The sequence below is a fragment of the Muntiacus reevesi genome, chromosome 1 (assembly GCF_963930625.1).
Source record: "Muntiacus reevesi chromosome 1, mMunRee1.1, whole genome shotgun sequence".
NCBI classification, from domain to species: Eukaryota; Metazoa; Chordata; class Mammalia; order Artiodactyla; family Cervidae; genus Muntiacus; species Muntiacus reevesi.
Window position 1 is genome coordinate 170,997,681 of NC_089249.1, and position 22,413 is coordinate 171,020,093.

General features: G+C 39.6%; 1 protein-coding gene across 10 annotated transcripts in view; it reads left to right on the top strand.

Moving 5' to 3' along the window:
• GIGYF2 (GRB10 interacting GYF protein 2) overlaps positions 1 to 22,413 on the top strand; it is a 127,752-nt gene that overhangs the window by 79,142 nt on the left and 26,197 nt on the right. For 9 of the 10 annotated variants that reach the window (XM_065916814.1, XM_065916847.1, XM_065916851.1 and 6 more), the window contains 11 exons: positions 947 to 1,164; positions 1,257 to 1,419; positions 1,498 to 1,683; positions 5,411 to 5,607; positions 6,601 to 6,760; positions 14,272 to 14,438; positions 17,139 to 17,230; positions 18,268 to 18,375; positions 19,467 to 19,567; positions 20,253 to 20,353; positions 22,189 to 22,350. In XM_065916814.1, the coding sequence (XP_065772886.1) occupies positions 947 to 1,164; positions 1,257 to 1,419; positions 1,498 to 1,683; positions 5,411 to 5,607; positions 6,601 to 6,760; positions 14,272 to 14,438; positions 17,139 to 17,230; positions 18,268 to 18,375; positions 19,467 to 19,567; positions 20,253 to 20,353; positions 22,189 to 22,350 (1,655 nt within the window). The remainder of the gene's footprint in view (positions 1 to 946; positions 1,165 to 1,256; positions 1,420 to 1,497; positions 1,684 to 5,410; positions 5,608 to 6,600; positions 6,761 to 14,271; positions 14,439 to 17,138; positions 17,231 to 18,267; positions 18,376 to 19,466; positions 19,568 to 20,252; positions 20,354 to 22,188; positions 22,351 to 22,413) is intronic. The other variant, XM_065916857.1, reaches the window with a different exon arrangement.

The following is a 22,413-nucleotide window of genomic DNA, read 5'->3' on the forward strand; positions in this document are numbered from 1 at the left end:
CTTAGATCTTCTCTTCTTGGGCAGTTGTTTTCTGTTGGAAAGTAGATGTTCTAAGTAATATGCAAGGGTGGATTTAGGAATGTCCCTGGGGATATTCCACGGAAATTAAAACTCCCTAGAGAGAGTTAAGAGAAAAGGGAAAGGAAAGCAAACCTATTACTGTGGAAAAAGCAGTAGAGGATGCAGGATTGGATTCCAGTTCCTTTGTTATGCAGGTTACTTCTGCTGTCAAAGGTTTTGTTTCATGAAATATATAATTGGGATAGTGGGCCAGATATGACCTGTCAGTGCTATAATTTCATGACTGTTTTGGGAAGTGGGAGGAATTGGTATTACCAATGGGATCCTGACACTAGTAGGTGGAGATGATGAGCCTGGTATTAAGAATTGACACAATAGCATCATGTCGTGGATATTGTTATATTATCAAGGGGGCTGGTCTTATCCATAAAGAATGATATTTTCATCAGAAGAAAGAAAATGCTTTAAGACTTGCCAACGGGAGGGCATGGACTCAGGATGGAAGGATATCCAGTGCCTCAGTCTAGTCTAGGAGTGGGCCATATGAGTGACTGATCATCATTTCAGTCAGACGTTCACTTCTAGAGATTATTAAAAGTAGATACTTTGAAGAACTGTCCTTTAAAAGTAGTATCTTTTAAGTTTATTTTTTTTTCAATTTTTTAAGTTTATCTTTAAAAAATTAAGAGTATGTTGTGATAGTAGTTTATGACGATAACTACTGCTGTCACTTACTGACGGTGCATAGAATATAATTGTGAACTTTGAGCTTCGTTTGCTTCATTTCCTACTTTTTTCTTTATAGGTTGATCCATTTGCATTAGCTGTCAGTTGTAATTTTCTCCTTTGTTTCCTGTCCATGGTTTTCTCTTTCGAATACTGTCACAAAACTTCTCTAAGGTTTGTGTCCTCCTCCTCATCCCAGATGGCCCTCGTTCTGCAGGCTGGCGGGAACACATGGAACGACGGCGAAGATTTGAGTTTGATTTTCGAGACCGGGATGATGAACGGGGTTACCGAAGGGTGCGCTCCGGCAGTGGAAGCATAGATGATGACAGGGATAGCTTGCCTGAATGGTGCTTGGAGGACGCAGAAGAGGAAATGGGCACATTTGACTCATCTGGAGCGTTCCTCTCTCTGAAGGTAAGAAATTTATTTTAAATGTTATCACAGGTACTGACCTTCTTCCAAATCCAAATATGCTGTTCATCTTTGGCTTTATTTTCTCCCCACAGAAAGTACAGAAAGAGCCTATTCCAGAAGAGCAGGAGATGGACTTCCGGCCTGTAGAGGAAGGGGAGGAGTGCTCCGACTCTGAGGGCAGCCATAATGAAGAAGCCAAAGAACCCGATAAGACAAATAAGAAGGAGGCAGAGAAGCCAGACAGAGTAGGAGTTGGTAAGGCTCATTTTGCCCTTTATTTTTAATCAAACTAAGTCTCCTAAGTTGTTAATTTAAGATTGCTTCCTATTGCAGAAGCTAGTGAGGAAACACCCCAGACCTCCTCTTCATCTGCTAGACCAGGTTCTCCTTCAGACCAACCTCAGGAAGCACCACAGTTTGAGAGGAAAGAGGAATCCAAAACTGAGCAAATGGAAAAAGCTGAAGAAGAGAGTCGGACAGATAATAGTCTATCAACCAAAGTTTCCAGCAGAGGGGATGGTATGTATTTATGACAGTCAGCAAGCCAGACTTGGATTTTGCTGGGACCAGTGATTAAATGATATGATAGGCTTCATTTATGCCTCCTTGAGCTGCTTCTAGTGGTGAATTATTGGAATAGGTTATTTTACCTGTGTGTGCGCATGCTCAGTCACTTCAGTTGTGTCCAGTTCTGTGATACCCTATGGACTTAGCCTGCCAGGCTCCTTTGTCCATGGGATTCTCCAGGCAAGAATACTGCAGTGGATTGTCATGCCGTACTCCCGGGGTTCTTCCTGACCCAGGGATCAAATGGGACTCTCCTGCATCTCCTGCTTTGCAGGCAAATTCTTTACCACTGAGTCACAGGGGAAACCCATTTTACCAGTCTGCCTACTCAAACACTGCTTCCCCTGTGTATCTATGCCAGAATTCATCAAAACAGAATTAGAAGCAGCAAGGTAACTATCACTTCCTAGGGGTACAGCCACCCTGGTATCAGTCAAGCAAACTGGATTTGGGATCCTCTGCAGTAGTTTGATTTCCATATCAGATTCCTTTTATGTAATGACTGTGTATGTGTCCAGATGACAGACCATAATGCCATTGTTTCAAAGAGGCCAATATAACTGAGGAAGACCCATCACCTTTACTAGAGAATAAGCTTAAAGTTATATCTCCTTCTCCAGTGTCACTGTATTGATTTTAAGTTGCTCATACACCTTCACAGGCAGTATTAATGTTCATTTCCATGTTTTTTCTTGTATGTACTAAAAAATGGCAGTGTAATGCCTGATATTGAAAGGTAAATTGATTTATTCACAATGAAAATTAGAGCTTCCCTGATAGCTCAGTTGCTAAAGGATCTGGCTGCAAGGCAGGAGACCCTGATTCAATTCCTGAGGCGGGAAGATTCCCTGGAGAAGGGATAGGCTACCCACTCTAGTGTTCTTGGGCTTCCCTTGTGGCTCAGCTGGTAAAGAATCCACCTGCAATGAGGGAGACCTGGGTTTGATCCCTGGTTTGGGAAGATCCCCTGGAGAAGGGAAAGGCTACCCACTCCAGTATTCTCGCCTGGAGAGTTGCATGGACTGTGGGTGCAAAGGGTCAGACACGACTGAGCAACTTTGACTCTCACCGTGAAAATTCACGCCTGTTGCCTTGGCCTGTGAGAGCCTTGCGTGATCTGGCGCCTGCACTGCCTCTGCAGTTTCAGCACTAAGCTCTCTGCACTTTGCACTCCGCTCGTCTGCTTCACAGCCTGCTAGATCCCGGAATGGGCCTTGTTCTCTTGCCTTTGTGCCTCAGCATATACGCTGTTCTGTGGGCTGAAACTCTGCCACCCCAAGGTCCCAAGCTAGGTTAGGTGTCTTCTCCTTAAACAGCCAGCACTATTTCTAAAAAACAGCATTATGAAGAACTGTTCTTTTTCTTGCCCAGTAAATACTATTTTGAGAGCTTGAACCAAGAATTTTTTTCCTTCCATTTTTTTTTTGTTGTTGTTTGTAACAAAGTTAGATGAATGAATTCAGCAAGTATTTGAATCTCAACTGTATATATCAGGTACCATGAAACTTGTACATTTTGAGACCTATTTCATTTGTAGTAGTAATTTTTCAGCTATGCTGTGCCTTCAGATCATTTGTAGTTCATACTTTTAAATGTCCACATCTACGGCCTTATTCTAGGAGGTTTTAGGGTAGGGTCTAGACACATATCTTTTGGAAAAGCTGCTTAAATGTGCATTGGACTTAACAATTTATAGGGGAAATAAAGCATGTGCATATCAGTAACCTAGGACAAAAAAAAAATGATACGAATTCATGATTGGCACACTCCTGGAATGATCAGGAAGCAAGTGCCTTTGAACTTGTCTTAATAAGTAGAATTTGGAGTTAGGTATAGCAGGATGAATTAGGAGAGGGCATTGCAGTAGTAGGTTGCAGTGAAAGCTACAGCGAGGAAATGGGGCTGATCCAAGCACGGGCAGGAAATCAGTTTCTGTTTTTACTTAGATGAAGTGTGAGATGTGGAAAGGAGGCTGGTGGGAAACGGTTGGATCATACATTTGAAAGCTGTGTGTGAAGAGTAGATTGTGTTGATAGACGGGCTGCCCTGTGACCTGTTGGTGTCCTGAGCAGTGCACTTGTAAAGGGAAGGAGTGGCAGATGAGATTTCAGAGTAAAAATTGACAGGACATAGTTACTGCTTGTTGTTTATTAGGGGAAGGAAGAGTCAAAGATGAATGTGGTGTGTGAGAGGATTTAGGGTATCCTTAATAGAGAAAGAGTGGAAGTTTTGAGGAGCACATTTGGGAGGGGAGAGAACAAATTCAGGTTATGAACAAGGAGGTGTTGGTGAGAAATTAGATAGAGATAGCCAGAGAGCAGTTGAGAGTGAGGGGACTGTAGCTCAATGGGAAGAGTTCTGGGCCTCAGAGAGAAGGAACATTTAAAAGATTACATACACTGTTAGGAGTGAGAAGAAGTGGACTGAGAACAGAACCTGGGTAATCCCTATTTTTAGAGGGTAGATAGAGGAGCCAGAGAAAAACCTTGGCAAGGCAGGAAGAAGAGTGCAGGAAAAGGAAGGAAGGAGAATGTTCCAGTTTAGAATTGGGAAGATAACGTCGGACCTAAGGTTAAGTGATGGGGACTAGGAAAAACCATTGTGTTTGAGCACTTTGGGTGATTGCTTATCTTTGGGAGAGAAGCTTTACTGGGGTTGTTGGAAGTAGAAGTTACCTTATAGCTGGTATGGGTGCTGATGAAGTAGAGAAAGTTGTATAGACGTCACACTGTCCTTTTAAGAAGTCTGGCAAAGGGTGGAGAGGAATGGGACTTTGGAGAAGCTTGCTGTAATTGAACAAACAAGATTTCAAAGGGGAAGCTACAATTGTATCTAATTACTTCCATCCCCCTTTCCTCCTCAAGAGCCTGAATACTGAGGTTAGAAATAGGAACCAAGACAGAACCTCTTTTGTAGTCTTTACTCTTATTGTGAAGAACCTCCTGCTCTGTACAGGTAGCCCCAATGAACTTGTTGCTACCCTGCATAATGTATTGTATTGAATTATGTTAATTATAAGTCGAAATAGGTAATTATTCAAAGTAATTGCAGATGTTTTTAATAAAGGTTTTTATGCTGAGGTGAAGGTTTTTATGCTTCTCTTGGAGCTCAGCTGGTAAAGAACCCGCCTGCAATGTGGGAGACCTGGTTTCCATCCCTAGGTTGGGAAGATCCCCTGGAGAAGGGAAAGGCTACCCACTGCAATATTCTGGCCTGGAGAATTCGGGGACTGTGTAGTCCCTAGGGTCATTAAGAATTGGACACGACTGAGCGACTTTCACTTTCACATGCTGAGATATGGTGTATTTGAGGAGATTTGCAGTGCTTTTTACTGTCTTTACAACTCAGAGACACGATGTGAAGAAGGGATTGGACTAATTCTGTTTGTTTTCAAGAGGTAGATCTATAATTATCGGGTAGATACTCTAGTGACACCGTATGGCACTGTAGAAGCCCTTTCTGGATACCTTTTAATCTTACTTGTTGTCACCCTATGGAGGTACTTCGTCATTCTGGGGAGGAATACACACTTCTACGTAAGAAGTAGCAGCAGTGTTCATGACATGGTTCACAAATCTGTTGAGCCCAGTTAGCAAGCTGCTCAACTTGGTGATAGTTATTCTTTCTCAGAGTCTATTTTAGAGGATTTTCATCTGTCTACATTTTTTTTTCTCTCTAGAAATGGTTCCTGATGTCCAGCAGCCCCTGTCGCAGATTCCTTCAGATACAGCCTCTCCTCTCCTCATCCTCCCACCTCCTGTTCCCAATCCTAGCCCTGTCCTCCGGCCAGTTGAAACGCCAGTTGTAGGTGCTCCTGGAATGGGTAGTGTTTCCACAGAGCCAGATGATGAAGAGGGTCTCAAACACTTGGAGCAGGTACAAATCAACATATTTCTTTTTTCTTGCCTCTCGAACTGCCATAAAAATTGAGAAGCATTAAATGAATATTCAAAAATGGAACTTTTGTGCACTAGATTTTGTATACTGAAAAAGTTGTTTTTATGTCTAGTATTTATTTGTATGAGTAATTGTCTTTCAGATCATTTCATGCTTTTAAGTTTCTGCTATGTAGTAGTCATTAAGTCCGATTATTTTTTGCTCTTCTGAGGTTGCCCTGAGCTGTTTTCTTTTTTCTTTTGGAAATTAATGGAATGCCAGAAATGGCAAATACAAGCAGCTGTGGAGAGGCACTGTGTCTTCTATATTTTTCACCTAAAGTGTAACAGAGAAAACAGAAATACCATCATATTCATGTCTCTAGAGTTCCCTAACATTTTTATATACTGTTGCTTGTATGTAAGGTAAATGATGGCTTGCTTTCTACAGAGGAAATTCTTTTTCCTTCAGGGTACAGTTGTTGGTGGCAGGAAGTATTACAGAAAGGAATAAAAACTTGTAAAAGATTTTATTTGTAATTGTATTATAATTGAGCTTTTTGATCTATTAACATGTTTTTACAGATTTAGTTTATATAATATAGGACTATTTGTTTAAATGGCACTGTTTTTTTTCCCCCATTTATTTTTATTAGTTGGAGGCTAATTACTTTACAATATTGTATTGATAAGATGCTTGGACTTTGATCTGTTCCAGTTCTAGTCTCATTTGAGTTTGCTTGATAATTTTGAAACCTTAAGCAAGACTTGATACCCCTGAACCTGCCTTAGTTCACAAAGTTTCCCCCTTTGTGAAATGAGGATAGTACCTATTTCATGGCATTATTGGATGAATTAAATTGTTGCCTGCTTTGTCCTTTTGCAGAGTGCCTCTCACAGATCATGTAGTCCAAAAGAGACGGACAGTTACGTGTACAAGTATTAATTTAGGATCATTTGTTTCCACAATTCATTATTTAATTTTTTCTTTTAGCAAGCTGAGAAAATGGTGGCTTATCTCCAAGACAGTGCACTAGATGATGAGAGACTGGCATCGAAACTGCAAGAACACAGAGCTAAGGGAGTCTCAGTTCCACTGATGCACGAAGCAATGCAGAAGTGGTATTACAAAGATCCTCAGGGAGAAATTCAGGGTAGGTTGTTCCATTCTGCTCTAAGTAGAGAAGTATGCCATTACCTCCAGATTCTCTAAGATGGTGATTCAGTCATTCAGTCACTCAGTCATGTCTGACTCTTTGCAACCCTGTGGACTGCAGCATGCCAGGCTTCCCTGTCCATCACCAACTCCCAGAGCTTGCTCATACTCATGTCCATTGAGTTGGTGATGCCATCCCACCATCTTATCCTCTGTCATCCCCTTCTCCTCCCGGCTTCAGTCTTTCCCAGCATCAGTCCTTCCAGTGAATATTCAGGACTGATTTCCTTTAGGATGGACTGGTTGGATCTCCTTGCAGTCCAGGGGACTCTCAAGGGTCTTCAATACCACAGAACAGAAGCACAGTGATTATTTAACGTTAATTTGTGTAATAGTAGAACAAAAGTCAGTGCTACAGGCTTTCTTCTTTTGAATAGACATCTCGTTAATAGGTTCCCTCCATAGTACTTTACATTTCAATGATGGGAAGGAGTCTAGTGAAAATAATTTTGAATACAAGGCAGATTGTGATTACTAATATGATGGGGGGAGTAGTCAGTATGCTTAAGACCCCCTCATTTCTGGCATGCTGGCTATTGACTGGGCAGTTGAGTTTCATACATTCACTGTGTTTTAGTCACCTTGTAAAAAAAGATGATGGCAATCATCTTGGAAAAGCTTGTTTGAATGTTTCACTGAAGTGGAGTTGATATCCTAAATGACAAAAGAAATATTTAAAATATTTGAGAAGAGTACCATATTTTAAACTAATTGCTTAAAGTATGTGTATGATATGTAAGTTAGATTAGAATGGGGAGAGAATGTTGTGAAGAACATCTGTTGATTTTTCATTTCTGCATTTTGAAGTTTTTGCTTGTAACCTAAATTTTGTTGTTGACCGGTACCTTTCTTTAACATCGTAATTCCTTTTCTATCCTCAGTCCCCCTCACCTGCTTTATTCTTCCTTATAGTATCTGTCACTACATGGCACTGTGTATATTTTTTGATTATCTGAATTTACATGCCTGTAGAATGTTTTAATTAAAACATGTACAGGTGTGTATTTTAATTATATTTATTTTGAGATAATTATAGCTTCACAAACAGTTGTGAGAAATAATACAGAGATTCCATGCACCTTTTACACAGTTTACCCCAGTGGTAACCTCTTGCAAAACTAACAATATCACATCCAGGATATTGACACTGATACAGTCAAGATTCAGAACAGACTCTGAACAGTCTTGAACAGAACAAAAGTTTTAAATTTTGATGAAGTACAGTTGATTATGAATACCTTTTTTCTTTTATGGATTGTGCTTTGGTTTAATTAAGAACTCTTTGCTGAACACATTTCAAGGTTTTATCCCTTTCCCCCTCCTCCCTCTGCATTATAGCTTTATGTACTTAAGTTGGTATTCCATTTTGAGTTAATTTTTATATAAGGTATGTGACTTACGTCAAGATTTTAATGTTTTTTCCCTATGAATATCCAGTTGTACTGGTACCTTTTCCTCTGTCTTTTTTCTATCTGACTTTTCCTCCCTGAATTGTTTTGTACTTTCTTCAAGATTTGGTTGAACATGTTTATTTGTGTTGATTTATTCTGGGTTCTTCTTTCTTTTCTCCTGGCCATGCTGCATGGGTTATGGGTCTTAGTTTCCCAACCAGGGACTGAACCTCTTCCCTGCAGTAGTAGCACAGAGCTCTAACCACTGGACTCCCTGAAATTCCCTGGTTTCTTTATTTGATCTTTGTGCTTGTCCCTCCAGCCAATACTGTGTGGTCTTGATTATCAGAGGTATAAAGTGATTCCTGAAATTGGGTGTACTGGTTCCTCCTGGCTTCTTTTTCCTAGTTTGCTTCTCCATGTAAGTTTTTGAGTAACCCTATTTATATACACCAGGAATCTTGTTGAGATTTTACTAGTGCATGTGTGTGTGCTAAGTTGCTTCAGTCGTGTCCAAGTCTTTTCGACCCTGTGGACTGTAACCTGCCAGGTTCCTCTGTCCATGGGATTCTCCAGGCGAGGATACTGGAGTAGGTTGCCATATAGGGATTACATTAAACTTCTACCATTTCGAAGAGAATTGACATCTTTACCATGTTGAATTCCAGTCCATGAATGTGGTATGTCTGTCAGTTTTTTTAGATCTTTAATTTCTTTCCTCAGCACTGTGTAATTTTCAGTATAGATTCTGTACATATTTTATTAAATTTTTACCTAAGTATATGATTTTTTGAGCAGTTGTAAATCTTGCTGTATTTCAGTGTGTTTATTGCTACTATGTAGAATTGAATTTTAGATGTTTGTGTACCTTGCTGAGCTCTTTTATTAGTGCTAGGAGTTGTTTTGTTAGATTGCATAGATTTTCTATGTAGACTATTGTCATCTGCAAATAAGGATGGTTTTCTTTTTTCATTTCCAATCTGTAAGCCTCTTTCCTTTTGTTGCTTTACTGTATATTCCAAACTGTTAGGTAAGAAGAGAGCAGACATACTTGCTTTGTTTATCCTACTTTTCTGCCTTAGGGGGAACTTTAATAATAATTAAGTGGTCATGTTAACTGTTGAGTTTTTTAGGTGCTATTTATCTGGTTAAGAAAGTACCCTTTATTTTGAGAGCTTTTTATCATGATTGGATATTGGGTTTTGTCAAATGCTTTTTCAGCATCTCTTGATAAGGATCATGTGATTTTTCTTTTACCCAGTTAAATATGGTAGATTACATTGACTGGTTTTTGAATATTGAATTAGGTTTTCATCCTTGGAATAAACTATTTGGTCATGGTATGTAATTCATTTTATATATTGCTGAATCTTAGTGACAAATTGTTTGGGATTTTTGTATCTCTGTTCCTAAAGAATATTTTGTATTTTTTTTTTTTTTTTGTACTCTTATTGTCTGGTTTTGGTATCAGGATAATACTAGCTTCATAAAATGAACTGGCAATTACTTCCTCCCCTTCTGTTTTATGGAAAACATTGTTTAGAATTGGTGTTAGTTCTTGGTGTGTGTGTGTGGTGTTTGCTTTAGTAGTTTGTACTTCTTAACCTCCTACTCTTGTTTGTTCCTTCCCACCTTCCTTCCCACTACTAACGACTAATTTGTTCTTTGTGTCTATGAGTCTGTTTCTTTTTGGCTGTTTTTACTAATTAGTTATATTTTTTAGATTCTACATATAAGTGATATCATATAGTATTTGTTTGTCTTTGATTTTACCAGTCCATCTATGTTTTTGCAAATAGCAAAATTTCATTCTTTTTTTTAATGAGTGAGTAACATGCCATTGTGGACTTCCCAGGTGGTGCTGTTGGCAAAGAACCCACCTGTCAATGCAGGTAGATGCAAGAGACATGGGTTCAGTCCCTGGGTCAGGAAGATCCCCTAGAGGAGGGCATGGCAACCCACTTCAGTTTTCTTGCCTGGAGAATCCCATGGACAGAGGAGCCTGGCAAGCCATAGTCCATTGGGTTGCACAGAGTTGAGCATGACTAAAGCAACTTAGCACATAGCACACAGCAGAGCATGCCTTTGTATATGTATATACCACATCCTCCTTATACATTTATCTGTTGAGAGACTCTTAGGTAGCTTCCATATCTTGACAATTGTAAATTATGCTGCTGTAAACATTGGAATGCATATATTTTTTTGAATTAATGTTTTTGTTTTATTTCAGATATGTATACCCAGGAATGGAATTGCTGGGTTGTATGATAGTTCTGTTCTTAGGGTTTTTTTTTTTTGAGAAACATCCATATGTTTGCCACAGGGTGTTAATTGTTTAAATGTTTGGTAAAATTTTCCATTTGGAATATGAAAACTACAAATTCAAAAATCTTGATAGTTACAGGACAGTTTATTAAGTTACCTATTTGATGCGAGTGAACTGTCATAGTTTATGTGAGTTCTGTTACGTGTTTAATATGTGCAGGTTCTGTGCTAATCTCCAGTTTCATTCTTGAAGTTGGTAACTTTAACTTGTTCATTTCTTTTTTAATCTCTGCCAGTCTTGCTAAAGGCTTCTAGTCAGCCTCTTGCCTTGTCTCTACCTTACAGAGTCTTTTTGTTTTGTTTTATATCTAATGTCCAGGGTTTTTAGTTGCATCTGGCAGGAGCAGGGGAAAGTACATCTATTCCACCTTTCCAGATGTAGAAATTCCAGGGCTCTTGTTTGTTTGTTTACTGCTATAGATTCCTGCCTGGACCTATATGATTGATGTTCAGTAAATATTTCCTGAGTTTGAAATTCAGTGCCTGGGTGCACTTCTCAAAAACGATAGTATGATCTTGGTTCATGTCCAAGGCAAACCGTTCAACATCACAGTAATCTGATTCTGTGCCCCAACCCCTGATGCAGAAGAAGCTAAAATTGACCATTTCTACAAAGACCTACAGGACCTTCTAGAACTAACAGCAAAAAAACAGATGTCCTTTTCATCACAGGGTATTGGAATGCAAAAGCAAGTCAAGAGATACCTGGAGTAACAGGCAAATTTGGCCTTGGAGTACAAAATGAAGTGGTGCAAAGGCTAACAGAATTTTGTCAAGAGAACACACCGGTTATAGCAAACACCCTTTTCCAACAACACAGAGACAACTCTGCACATGGACATTGTCAGACGGTCAATACCGAAATCAGATTGATTATATTCTTTGCAGCCAAAGGTGGAGAAGCTATATATAGTCAGCAAAAACAAGATCTGGAGCTGACTGGCTCAGATCATGAGCTCCTTATTGCAAAATTCAGGCTTAAATTGAATAAAATAGGGAAAACAATCAGGCCATTCAGGTATGACTTAAATCAAATCCCTTATGATTTTACAGTGCAAGTGATGAATAGATTCAAGGGATTAAACCTGGTAGACAGGATGCCAGAAGAACTATGGACAACAGAGGATCGTAACATTGTACAGGAAGCAGTGACCAAAACCATCCCAAAGAAAAAGAAATGCAAGAAGGTAAACGGTTGTCTGAGGAGGCTTTACAAATAACTAAGGAAAGGGGAGAAGTGAAAAGCAAGGAAGAAATGAAAAGGTACACCCAACTGAATGCAGGGTTCCAGAGAATAGCAGGGAAAGACAAGAAGGCCTTCTTCAATGAACAATGCACAGAAGTAGAGGAAAACAATAGAATGGGAAAGACTGGAGATCTCTTCGAGAAAATTGAAGATAACCAAGGGAACATTTCATGCAAGGATAGGCATGATAATGGACAGAAACATTAAGGACCTAACAGAGAAGAGATTAAGAAAAGGTGGCAAGAATATACAGAAGAACCATACAAAAAAGGTGCTAATGACCAGGATAACCACAATGGTGTGGTCACTCACCTAGAGCTGGACATCCTGAAGTGTGAAGTCAAGTGGGGCTTAGGAAGCATCACTACAAACAAAGCTAGTGGAGGTGATAGATTTCTAGCTGAGCTATTTCAGATCCTAAAAGATGATGTGATTAATGTGCTGCATTCAATATGCCAGCAAATTTGGAAAACTCAGCAGTGGCCACAGGACTGGAAAACGTGAGTTTTCATTCTAATCCCAAAGAAGGGAAAGGCAAGGCCAAAGAATGTTCAAACTACTGTACAGTTGCACTCATTTTGCATACTAGTAAGGTTATGCTCAAAATTCTTCAAGCTATGATTCAGCAGTATGTGAACTAAGAACTTTCAGATGTACGAGCTAGGCTTAGAAAAGGCAGAGGATCCAGAGATCAAATTGTCAGCATTCATTGGATTATAGAGAAAGCAAGGAAATTCCAGAAAAACATCTACTTCTACTCACTGACTATGCTAGAACCTTTGTGTGGATCACAGAAAACTGGAAAATTCTTAGAAGGGATGGGAATGCCAGACCATCTTACCTGTCTCCTAAGAAACCTGCATGCAAGCCAAGAAGCAACAGTTAGAACCTTATATGGAACAGCAGATTGATTCAAAATTGGGAAAGAAGTGCAAGAAGGCTGTATATTGTCACCCTGTTTATTTAACTTCTTTGCAAAGTACATCCCCGCCAGGGTGGATGACTCACAAGCTCTAGTCAAGATTGTTGGGAGAAATAACAACCTCAGATAGACAGATGATACCACTCTAATGGTAGAATGTAAAGAAGGAACTAAAGAGCCTCTTGATGAAGGTAAAGAGGAGAGTGAAAAAGCCGGCTTAAAACTCAACATTCAAACAACAAAGATCATGGTATCTGGTCCCATCACTTCATGGCAAGTAGAAGGAGAAAAAGTGGGAAGCAGTGACAGATTTCTTTTCTTGGGCTCCAAAATCACTGTGGATGGTAACTCCACCCATGAAATTATAAGTTGCTGCTCCTTGGAAGGAAAGTTAAGACAAACCTACACAGCGTATTAAAAAGCAGAGACATCACTTTGCTGACAAAGGTCTATATAGTCAAAACTATGGTTTTTCCAGAAGTCTTGTACATTGTACAGATGTGAGAGTTGGACCATAAAGAAGGCTGAGCACTGAAGAATGCTGTTTTTGAATTGCGGTGTTGGAGAAAACTCTTGAGATCCCTGGGATAGCAAAGAGATCAAACCAGTCAGTCTTAAAGGAAATCAACACTGAATATTCATTGGAAGGACTGATGCTGAAGCTCCAATACTTTGGCCACATGATGTGAAGAACCGACTCATTGGAAAAGACCCTGATGCTCGAACGATTGAAGGCAGGAGGAGAAGGGGGCAGCAGAGGATGAAACAGGTGGCATCACTGACTCAATGGACATGAAATTGATCAAACCCAGGGAGATAATGAAGGACAGGGAACCCTGGCGTGCTGCAGTCCACGGGCTCGCAAAGAGTGGACATGACTTGGCAACTGAACAACAGCAACAAATACTTCCTGAATCACTAGTTATTGATCAGAGTGTGTTCATTAATTTTATGTATAAAATATTTGATTATTTCTTATTGTAAAAGATCCAGAAAATGTTAGTTTTTTTCCCCTTCCCAAGGCCTGAATTAGTCTTACCTCAGATAAATAATAAAAAAAATTGGTCATCTTTCTAAATTTAATTAATTATTGTTTATAGTTTGCCTAACTTCCAACAAGCTCTGACGGGAAATGAAAATTGGAGAAGAGCGTATTTTTGCCATGCATGTTTATGTTCTCTATGCCTGTGTGATACCAGGTCTAACAAATACTCTTTTCAGTGTGATTGCTTTTCTGAAATGAGCTTCTGAGCTCATTTGAGCTTAGATGAGCTTCTGAGCTCTGAGAGACTGAGCAAGTTGGAGACAATTATGCTCTTTAAAATAGTTAAAACACTGCAGAAATTAGGATGTGTATACACAAGGCTTATTTCTAAATTGTTTCTGTAGTATTTTATTAGTTTGAAGTCTGTTCACCACTTTTTGTGATAAATTAAGATCAGGAGCCATCTGAAACAAGTTGTTACCTTTATCTGGGTAAGGATCAGACCCAGGAAATACTTTTTTTCTTTTTAGCTTGAAAGGATGTTTATTGCCCTTCTGCTTCATAATTGTTATTGTAGGTCCCTTCAATAATCAGGAGATGGCAGAATGGTTTCAGGCGGGCTATTTCACTATGTCTTTGTTGGTGAAGAGAGCATGTGATGAAAGCTTCCAGCCTCTTGGTGATATCATGAAAATGTGGGGAAGGGTTCCTTTCTCTCCTGGGCCAGCTCCCCCTCCGCATATGGTAAGTAACTTATGCCTCACTCAGAACACAGTAGCCCCAGAAGCACTTGCTCTAGATGTTACATCTCATGAAGAAGAAACTGTAGTTCCTTGAAAGTAATTGATCAGACGACAGTGGGAAGTCTGACCCAGACTACATATGTAGCTATAATGATCTTTTAAAAACTCAGATGTCTGTGCCTGTCCTCTTCTTTTTTGTCTCTTTCTCAACACACACACACACACACCTGTCCTCCTCCTCCTCTCTCTCAGCACACACACACACATATATATATACCCACACTCACACATACCCCACACTCATTCTAAAGAAATAGAATCCTCCAGTAGCTTTATAGCATGTGTTTAAGGAAGAATATTTTGTCTTGGCCTCCCTACCAGTTCATGCATGTTTTGGCTCTTTACCTTTCCAAATTCATTTCAGAGCTTTTACCTTTATCTACTGTGTTTCAATACAACTGACTTAGAGTTTCTCATTGCTTCTAGTTAGAATGCCCATTCTTCTCTCCATTTATTTACCTTTTTAAAAAATATGTGCCTCTTTACGACCCCATGGACTGTAGCCCGCCAGGCTCCACTGTCCATGGGATTCTCCATGGACAGAGTGGGTTGAATAGTGGAATGGCTTGCTGTTTCTTTCTGCAGGGGAGCTTCCCAACCCAGGGATCCAACCCCAGTCTCCTGCGTTTTAGGCAGATTCTTTACCATCTAAGCCCCCAGGGAAGCCCTTTTAAAATATGTTACTGATATTTAACTAAAAATTGGATCATAACGTAACCCTTTTAGTATGCTGACACTGGAGACCTTTGAAGGGGAAGTCTTTTTTGCAGATGCTCCTGGGCCTCTCCCTGTTGAGTTCCTTTGGCTCTGGGCCTCACTTTTCCGTTTTCCAGGTTGGAGTGTCTGATTGCTGACCATAGTCTTTAAGTGACCATAGTCAGAAATCTTTAGTCTGAACACTAGATTTCTACAGTAAGATCCATGGATTTACTTACCAATTATGTATTGAGCATCTATGCCAGGGCTATGTTAGGTTCTTATGAGATAAAGATCAGTAAGTCGTTTGCAACATCTGTAGCCAAGAGAGTTCATAAGTGAGAACAGTGGCTATCACATTTTTTTGACCATAGCAGATAGTAAAAAACAAAAGATTTTCATATCACTACTTCATATATTCATTAACTTGTGGATATATCTGAAGCAAGTTCCATGAAACATTTGGCGCCGTGTACATATATTCTTTCTGTTTCTTCTTTTTTCCCCCAATATGTAAAAGTTTATCTTAACCCGATAATTAATTTCACTGTCCCCTGATGGGTTGAGACCTCCTATAAGTTTGGAGAGCAGTGAAGAGTCCTAGGGAATTACCCTGACATTTCTGTTGTAAATTCAGAAAAATTGTTATATTATTGTATGTAAATTGTACTTTTACCATTTACTCAAAATTGGGATGCGTTTTTATCTTGCATGTTTGAGAGCTGACAGCTAGCTACTTGGAGCTTGGTGTGCTAGCTCTAATCCATTTCCCGACTTCCAGTTATAGGGGATGAGCCTCAGTCAGACCCACTTCAGGGGAAAGACGGTGGGAAGCTCTGCTTCTTGTCGGGTATTGCCTTTGCCCTTAATTGTCAACTAAGCTACTGTAGCTTTTATCCTTGAATAGTTAAATGAGAAAGAAAAATGTCCTTGAGTTTCAGGTGAACCTCACTCAGAGGAGTCATACATCAAATGTGTTTTTCTGAACTGTAATCACTGTGCGATAAAGATATAAACTATTCACTAATGATTTGTCTAATTTTAGTCTATGTCACCCTTATGCCTTCATTTCTGCTATCTTATCTTTCACCTTTCATTTTTTCCCTCACTTTTATGTCTTCCAAAATTTAAATTCCAGCCATGTAATTTGATATGTAAGCTAAAAAAGTTTTTACTACCCCTTATTTTTAAATTTGTGATGTATTAAAAGCAATAGAAGCACCTCTAATTTTTGGATAGAGAGTTAAACAGTTGTGAAAGCTCTTTTATATTCCACTTAATTTTAAATGTCTCATCCTCTTTAAGACGACATATACTGGCTCCCTGTATTTGTTACGAGCTACCGTAAAATTCTTACCATAGCATTTAATTTTACTCCATTCTGTTTTGTCCTACTTCTCTAATTTTTACATAATCTTCAAGTTTATAAATCACTTTTAAGATTGGGAGAACGATTTTTTTGTTGTTTGTTTAAATTATTTGTTTGGCTGTGCCCAGTCTTAGTTGTGGCACTCAGGATCTTCAGTTGCGGCATGTGGGATCTAGTTCCCTGACCAGGGATCAAACCTTGGTCCCCTGCCTTGGAACGCGGAGTCTTAACCACTAGACCAGCAGGGAGGTCCCTGGTTGTTATGTTTTAGTTATAGTATGAACTCTGGATTACAGAAAAATGTTCAGCTTCAAGGGCAAGAGAGAAGACAAGCTAAAATAAAATAGGGGCCCTTTCCCACCTAAGGGTATCTCTTACATACCAACACCACCTTCTTCCACTAGATGGCACTGCTTCGTTTCTAAAGGTTCCGGACTTTTTTTTTTTAATAGGTAAGGGTTTGGGGCAAAAAGAGGTCTAGGAGTCCTTTTCCTTTCAAATGTAAGTACTAAATGGCTTTTAGACTCTTTTCAGTTTATTTACTGGAATTTCTTTCCCCCACCCCTTCACTCCCAGGGAGAGCTGGACCAGGAACGACTGACCAGGCAGCAGGAGCTCACAGCCTTGTACCAGATGCAGCACCTTCAGTATCAGCAGTTCCTAATACAGTAAGGACAGTAATGTGGTAGGGTGCGCTGCAGCACCAGGAGGGCCTTCAGATGCAGTCTGCTCCCGGATTTCACCTTTTCCAGCAGAAGACTAAGCTTGTAGGATACTTCAGTCATCCAGCTAGTGGCATAGTGCCACTCCACATCCTAAGTCTGGTCTTAGCTGGTTTCTTAAATATTGGAAGTTTGCAGAAGGTGACACATAACTATAATTTTGCAAGATATTTAGCTGCTAAAGCAAGAATCAGTGATTTTAAGAATTAATTGCCTTCTGCATGGGTCAGCTTTGCCACAGAGAAAAAGCAGATGAGAAGGCAGGAAAGAAGTGAAAGTTTATGCTATTAGTAGTGGCATGGAGTCAATTAGATTGTGAGTCCCTTTCATGGAAGAAGTAAGATTTGCTATCATCTGGTGCAGAGGTTGGCAGACTGACTGACTGCCTGTTTTCCTAAGCAGAGTTTTATTGAAACTGAGTCACACCCATTTGTTTGTGTATTATCTATGACTGCTTTTGCACTACAGAGGTAGAATTGAGTAGTTGTGAATGGCCTGCAAAGGCAAAAATATTTACTGTCTGGCCCTTTACAGGAAAAAATTGTCCACCTCTGTTCTAGTGAAAAAAATGTTAACCTAAAATTTTCCAGGCTGAAACGTATAAATTTGAGGATTTTTATACAAGTGGGATTTTATTTTTGCAAAGAGTTCTTCATGTGGAAATAGCTGTTAGTTTGAATCTGTTTTATTTTCTGATAAAAGGTTATTAACATCTTAAGGGAGTTTTCCAGTTTTTGACATTTCTTTAAATTTTTTTTTTCTGTTTTCACTCTGCAGCTTGTCATCTACTAGTTTAGTTCTTTCTAGAATAATGTATAGAATTGTTTGTGTGACTGTTGTGAAGTATTGTAAAAATATATTTGATAGCTATTTCTAATGGGATTTTCTTCTGTTGGTGCGGGGACTGAACTTTGTCTTGTAATGTCTCTGTAAAGTGAACTAAATGTGGATAGACAGGTTATACCATGTTTTACTTTTTGAAGACAACAGTATGCACAAGTTCTGGCCCAGCAGCAGAAAGCAGCACTGTCTTCCCAGCAGCAGCAGCAGTTGGCACTTCTTCTCCAGCAGTTCCAGGCACTGAAGATGAGGTTGGTGCTTGTTTGCATGACATGTCACACTGTGTGTGTATATGTATGTGCTTTAAAGAAAGAGAGAAAAGCAAATTTTTAATCTGTGAAGTTTAGTATCAAAATACCCACACAAAACACATTTCTTTGTGTTGTGTGTAAGAACATAGTTTTAAAAAATAACTAATAAATAGAGCATTTATTTGGTCTTTTTACTCAGAGGATAAAATTTGCATAATAACCAAAGAATTCTAAGAACACTTGAAAAGCAGTGTAGTCTCATGAACTCAGCAAGACAAAAATTTGTGGTCGAGAAATTTAATCTCATTTTTACCTGTAATATTTCAAGAACGATATTAATGGTGCCACACAGAGTTATACTTTTCCAGACCCAAAAGCCATTAAAGTGAGTCTAAAGACATGGAAACTATGCTAAAAGTCTTAAGTTCCTGCTGTTTCAGATTATCTTTCAGGGTAGTATTTGTTTTATCTCCCACAAAGGTGTTAGTCATTTCATTGCTCTTAAAAACTTTACTGTCCAATTTAACCAAAACCTTTTACATTTCTCCCTTGAGCCGTAACCCATTCTGTGAAATAGGGAGGTTAAATCACGTTAAGGTCTTAGTTTTAAAGATGAGCAAACTATGACTCAGAGTGGCTAAAGGACTTAGTTGACATAATACGCAGAAAACTTCAGAGACTGAACTAAAATGCACACCTTTTGACTTATGATCAGTGAGTTTTTTTCATGAGAAATGCTGCCTCTGCGACTCTCACTGAATTTTTAAAAGACAGTAGGCATATCTATTATTTGGAAATCAAAATTTGCCAATACCTTGAGGAGTCCAGAAGTGTGATTACTTTGCCTCTATCCTTTTTTCTTTCCTAAGTGTTTTGGTAGTGTTATATTGTAGTTAAAACAGTGACCTTTTTTGGCTAAGTAACCTTGAAAACCTACAAATCTCTGAAATTACCTCTTTATCTGTTTTCTTGAATGACAAGAACAAGTCAATTTGTTCTTTAATTTGTTAATTTTTAACAAATTTAATTTTAAATTTTTAACAAATTTAATTTTAAATTAATTTGTTAATTTTCTAATTTCCCTTTTGCAGAATATCTGATCAGAACATCATTCCCTCAGTAACTAGATCTGTGTCAGTGCCAGATACTGGTTCTATCTGGGAACTCCAGCCAGCACCCTCACAGCCTACAGGTAAAAACTTAGATTGGCCTTTAGTATGGCTCCAAGGATATAGTTTTCTAATAACTTTTATAATTCAGTTTTTTTTTTAATCAGTTTTGGGACCTGCTTTGTAGTGAATATTAATGGAAAGTAGTTTTTAAAGAAAATTTTTATTTTTTTTAATAGGCCCCAGCAAAGGATTGAAAATAGCTGTTAAGGAGTTCCTGGAAATTCTTTTTTTTTTTTTTTTTTCCTGGAAATTCTTTAGTAGATAGATTTTCTGAACTTGAGCCTCCTCTTTTTTTTTTTTTTTTTTTTAACATTGTCCTAACCCACTGTAGAAAAGTCTTTTAAATTGTCTTTAATCACTTGAGAAAAAACATAAATAAGAACATAAGTAATGATGACCTATGCTTTTGAGTGAAGGATTGATGTGTAACTTAACCACTGTAGGCCCAGAAATTTGGGAAATAGAAAAGGCTGCTGTTACCTCATTTTCTCATCTGTTTGCCTAGTGCTCTCTTTCCTTCCGGATATGTTGATGAGTATTGTTATAAACTAGAACCCGCTGGTAGTTCAGTCTGTTTAGAAGCAAAGCAGACAGTTGTGATGAAGCTCGCTTTGGGATAGGAGAGCAGCTTCTTTATGCTTCTGGGTATTTAGCTGTATGTGTCAGCTCTCATACCCCTCACTTCTGTTTCTTCCTGTCTTCCAGTTTGGGAAGGTGGTAGCGTATGGGATCTTCCCCTTGACCCCGCGACTCCAGGACCTGCCCTTGAACAGCTTCAGCAGATGGAGAAGGCCAAAGCTGCAAAGGTTGGCAACTCATTCTTCCATAGCAGTGCCTGCTTTCCAGCTGCAGGACATAGACATTTGCTTATTGTTATCGGTATCACTCTAGCTGCTCACATATCTTTCCTTTAAATTCACAGCTTTGTAGCTGGTATAAGCACATTCATACTGTCTCCTTATTGTGCCTTCTTCTCCCCCCAAAGGCCTCAAAACAGTTAAAACTAACAAGTTTAAAATAAATCAGTCAATATGGGTTTGTTGACACATTAACAATAATGGTCATATATAACACTGTTCATGATAATTGCTTATTATAAGACCATAAGAAAATATCCACTACATTGCTTATTTGATCCTTGATCTGAGGCTTGAGTTCCCACATTGAATCTTCATGGTGGTGGTGATTTGCACTCTAGAGTCCAAGACACACAGCTAAAAATCTCAGCGTTAACATTATCATTTGCATATATTGGAGGAGCTAGCAATCTTGAATTTTGGTTTTAATACTTGTCAGAAGAGGTTGCCTGTCAATGCCTGGTGTCATTGTAATGATTTCTGGGTTCTCATGCCTCCGAGAGAATCTTGTTCCTATTTTATATTTAGTGCATTCTTATCCCCTGAGGTAGTGACAGTATCTTTAGAGTGCCCAGAATATGAAAAGAGTTCGTGGTCAAGATCTGTCTCCATATGCGTTGACAGACCAGAGTTCCAACAGTTTTTGAGTCTGTTCTTGTTCCTTCCATGCTTTGTGCTTTGAACACATAGCGGATGAAACCTTGCATTCTTGTCTGTGTGCACATGTGTGTCAGGGATAGGGAGGATGCTGGCACAGACAAGGAGCACAGGAAAGCAGACGGGCCAGCTACCGAGTAGGGGAGGTGGGGACCAGGAATTGGATGACACTTGGATAGACAGTGATTCCTGAGCTAGTCACTTAAAGGATAGTAGGAGTTAGCTCAGTTGCAGGATTTGGGGTTGACAGTGAAAGGAAGTGAAAATTAAACTGCAGTTGAAGGAAGCAAGACCTGTAAAGGCTAGGAGTATATGTGAACATCTTGGCACAGGAAACAGTTAAATAATTTGGTCTAGCAGGAGCTGATGTGTCTGAAGAATAAATGATGAGAGAGATTAAAGAAGATGAGGCAGGCCAATAACTTGCTTGTGTCACATTAAAGACTTAGGATTTCTTTTCGAGGTGAAGGATGGTATTAAATATAAGCCTGGGAGAGTCAGATGTAGAGCTGGGGACCCTGGGCAAAACTGGACGTGGGCAGCCAGGTAATAGATTCTTAGGAATGTGGACAAGAAAGTAAAGGCCTGAGTTATATGTGTGGCAGTAGAACTGGAGTCTCAGGGCCAGATTTGACCAGTACTCGGGAGCTCTACAGGATGGAGTTTGTGAAGTGGTTGGTCCTCAGATTTTTAAAGAATTCTGTAATTTACCACACTAGCAGCTTTTGTGACATTTCAGTTCAAACCTCGTTAGACACACTGTTAGATCTTCAATCAGAAAATCCTTTGTAGGGATGAACAAAGAAATGCCAAGCCAAGAGCATTCTGGTGTTACTGTTAGGCCTGCTGCTCTCCCCACAGGTGGGAGGTGGGATGTAGTGCCAGCGTGGAGCGAAGGCGTGGGTGAGAGTAGAGGAAAGAGCTTTCGGGGGGAAGAGCATGAAGCCCCGCGATTGCTGTGACCGCAGAGCACGGAGCGCTCAGAGCTCTCTCGTTTCCCAGTCGCTGCACATGTAACTGAGTGAATGGTCGTGTCTGCACGGACCAGCTCCTGACAGTACTTGTCATGATGTGGAGTGTTCCTGTGTTTGGCTTCAAGTTTCTAAGAGTACCTTGTGTAACCTCAGCTGGAGCAGGAGAGGAGAGAGGCAGAAATGAGGGCGAAACGGGAAGAGGAGGAGCGAAAGAGGCAAGAAGAACTCCGGAGACAACAGGAGGAAATTCTTCGGAGACAGCAGGAGGAAGAAAGGAAAAGGCGGGAGGAAGAAGAGCTTGCCCGAAGGAAACAGGTGTGTCTCTGAGAACTCTGCCCGAAGGATCAGTGCTGAAAGAGGGAGGGCCTCTAGGATACC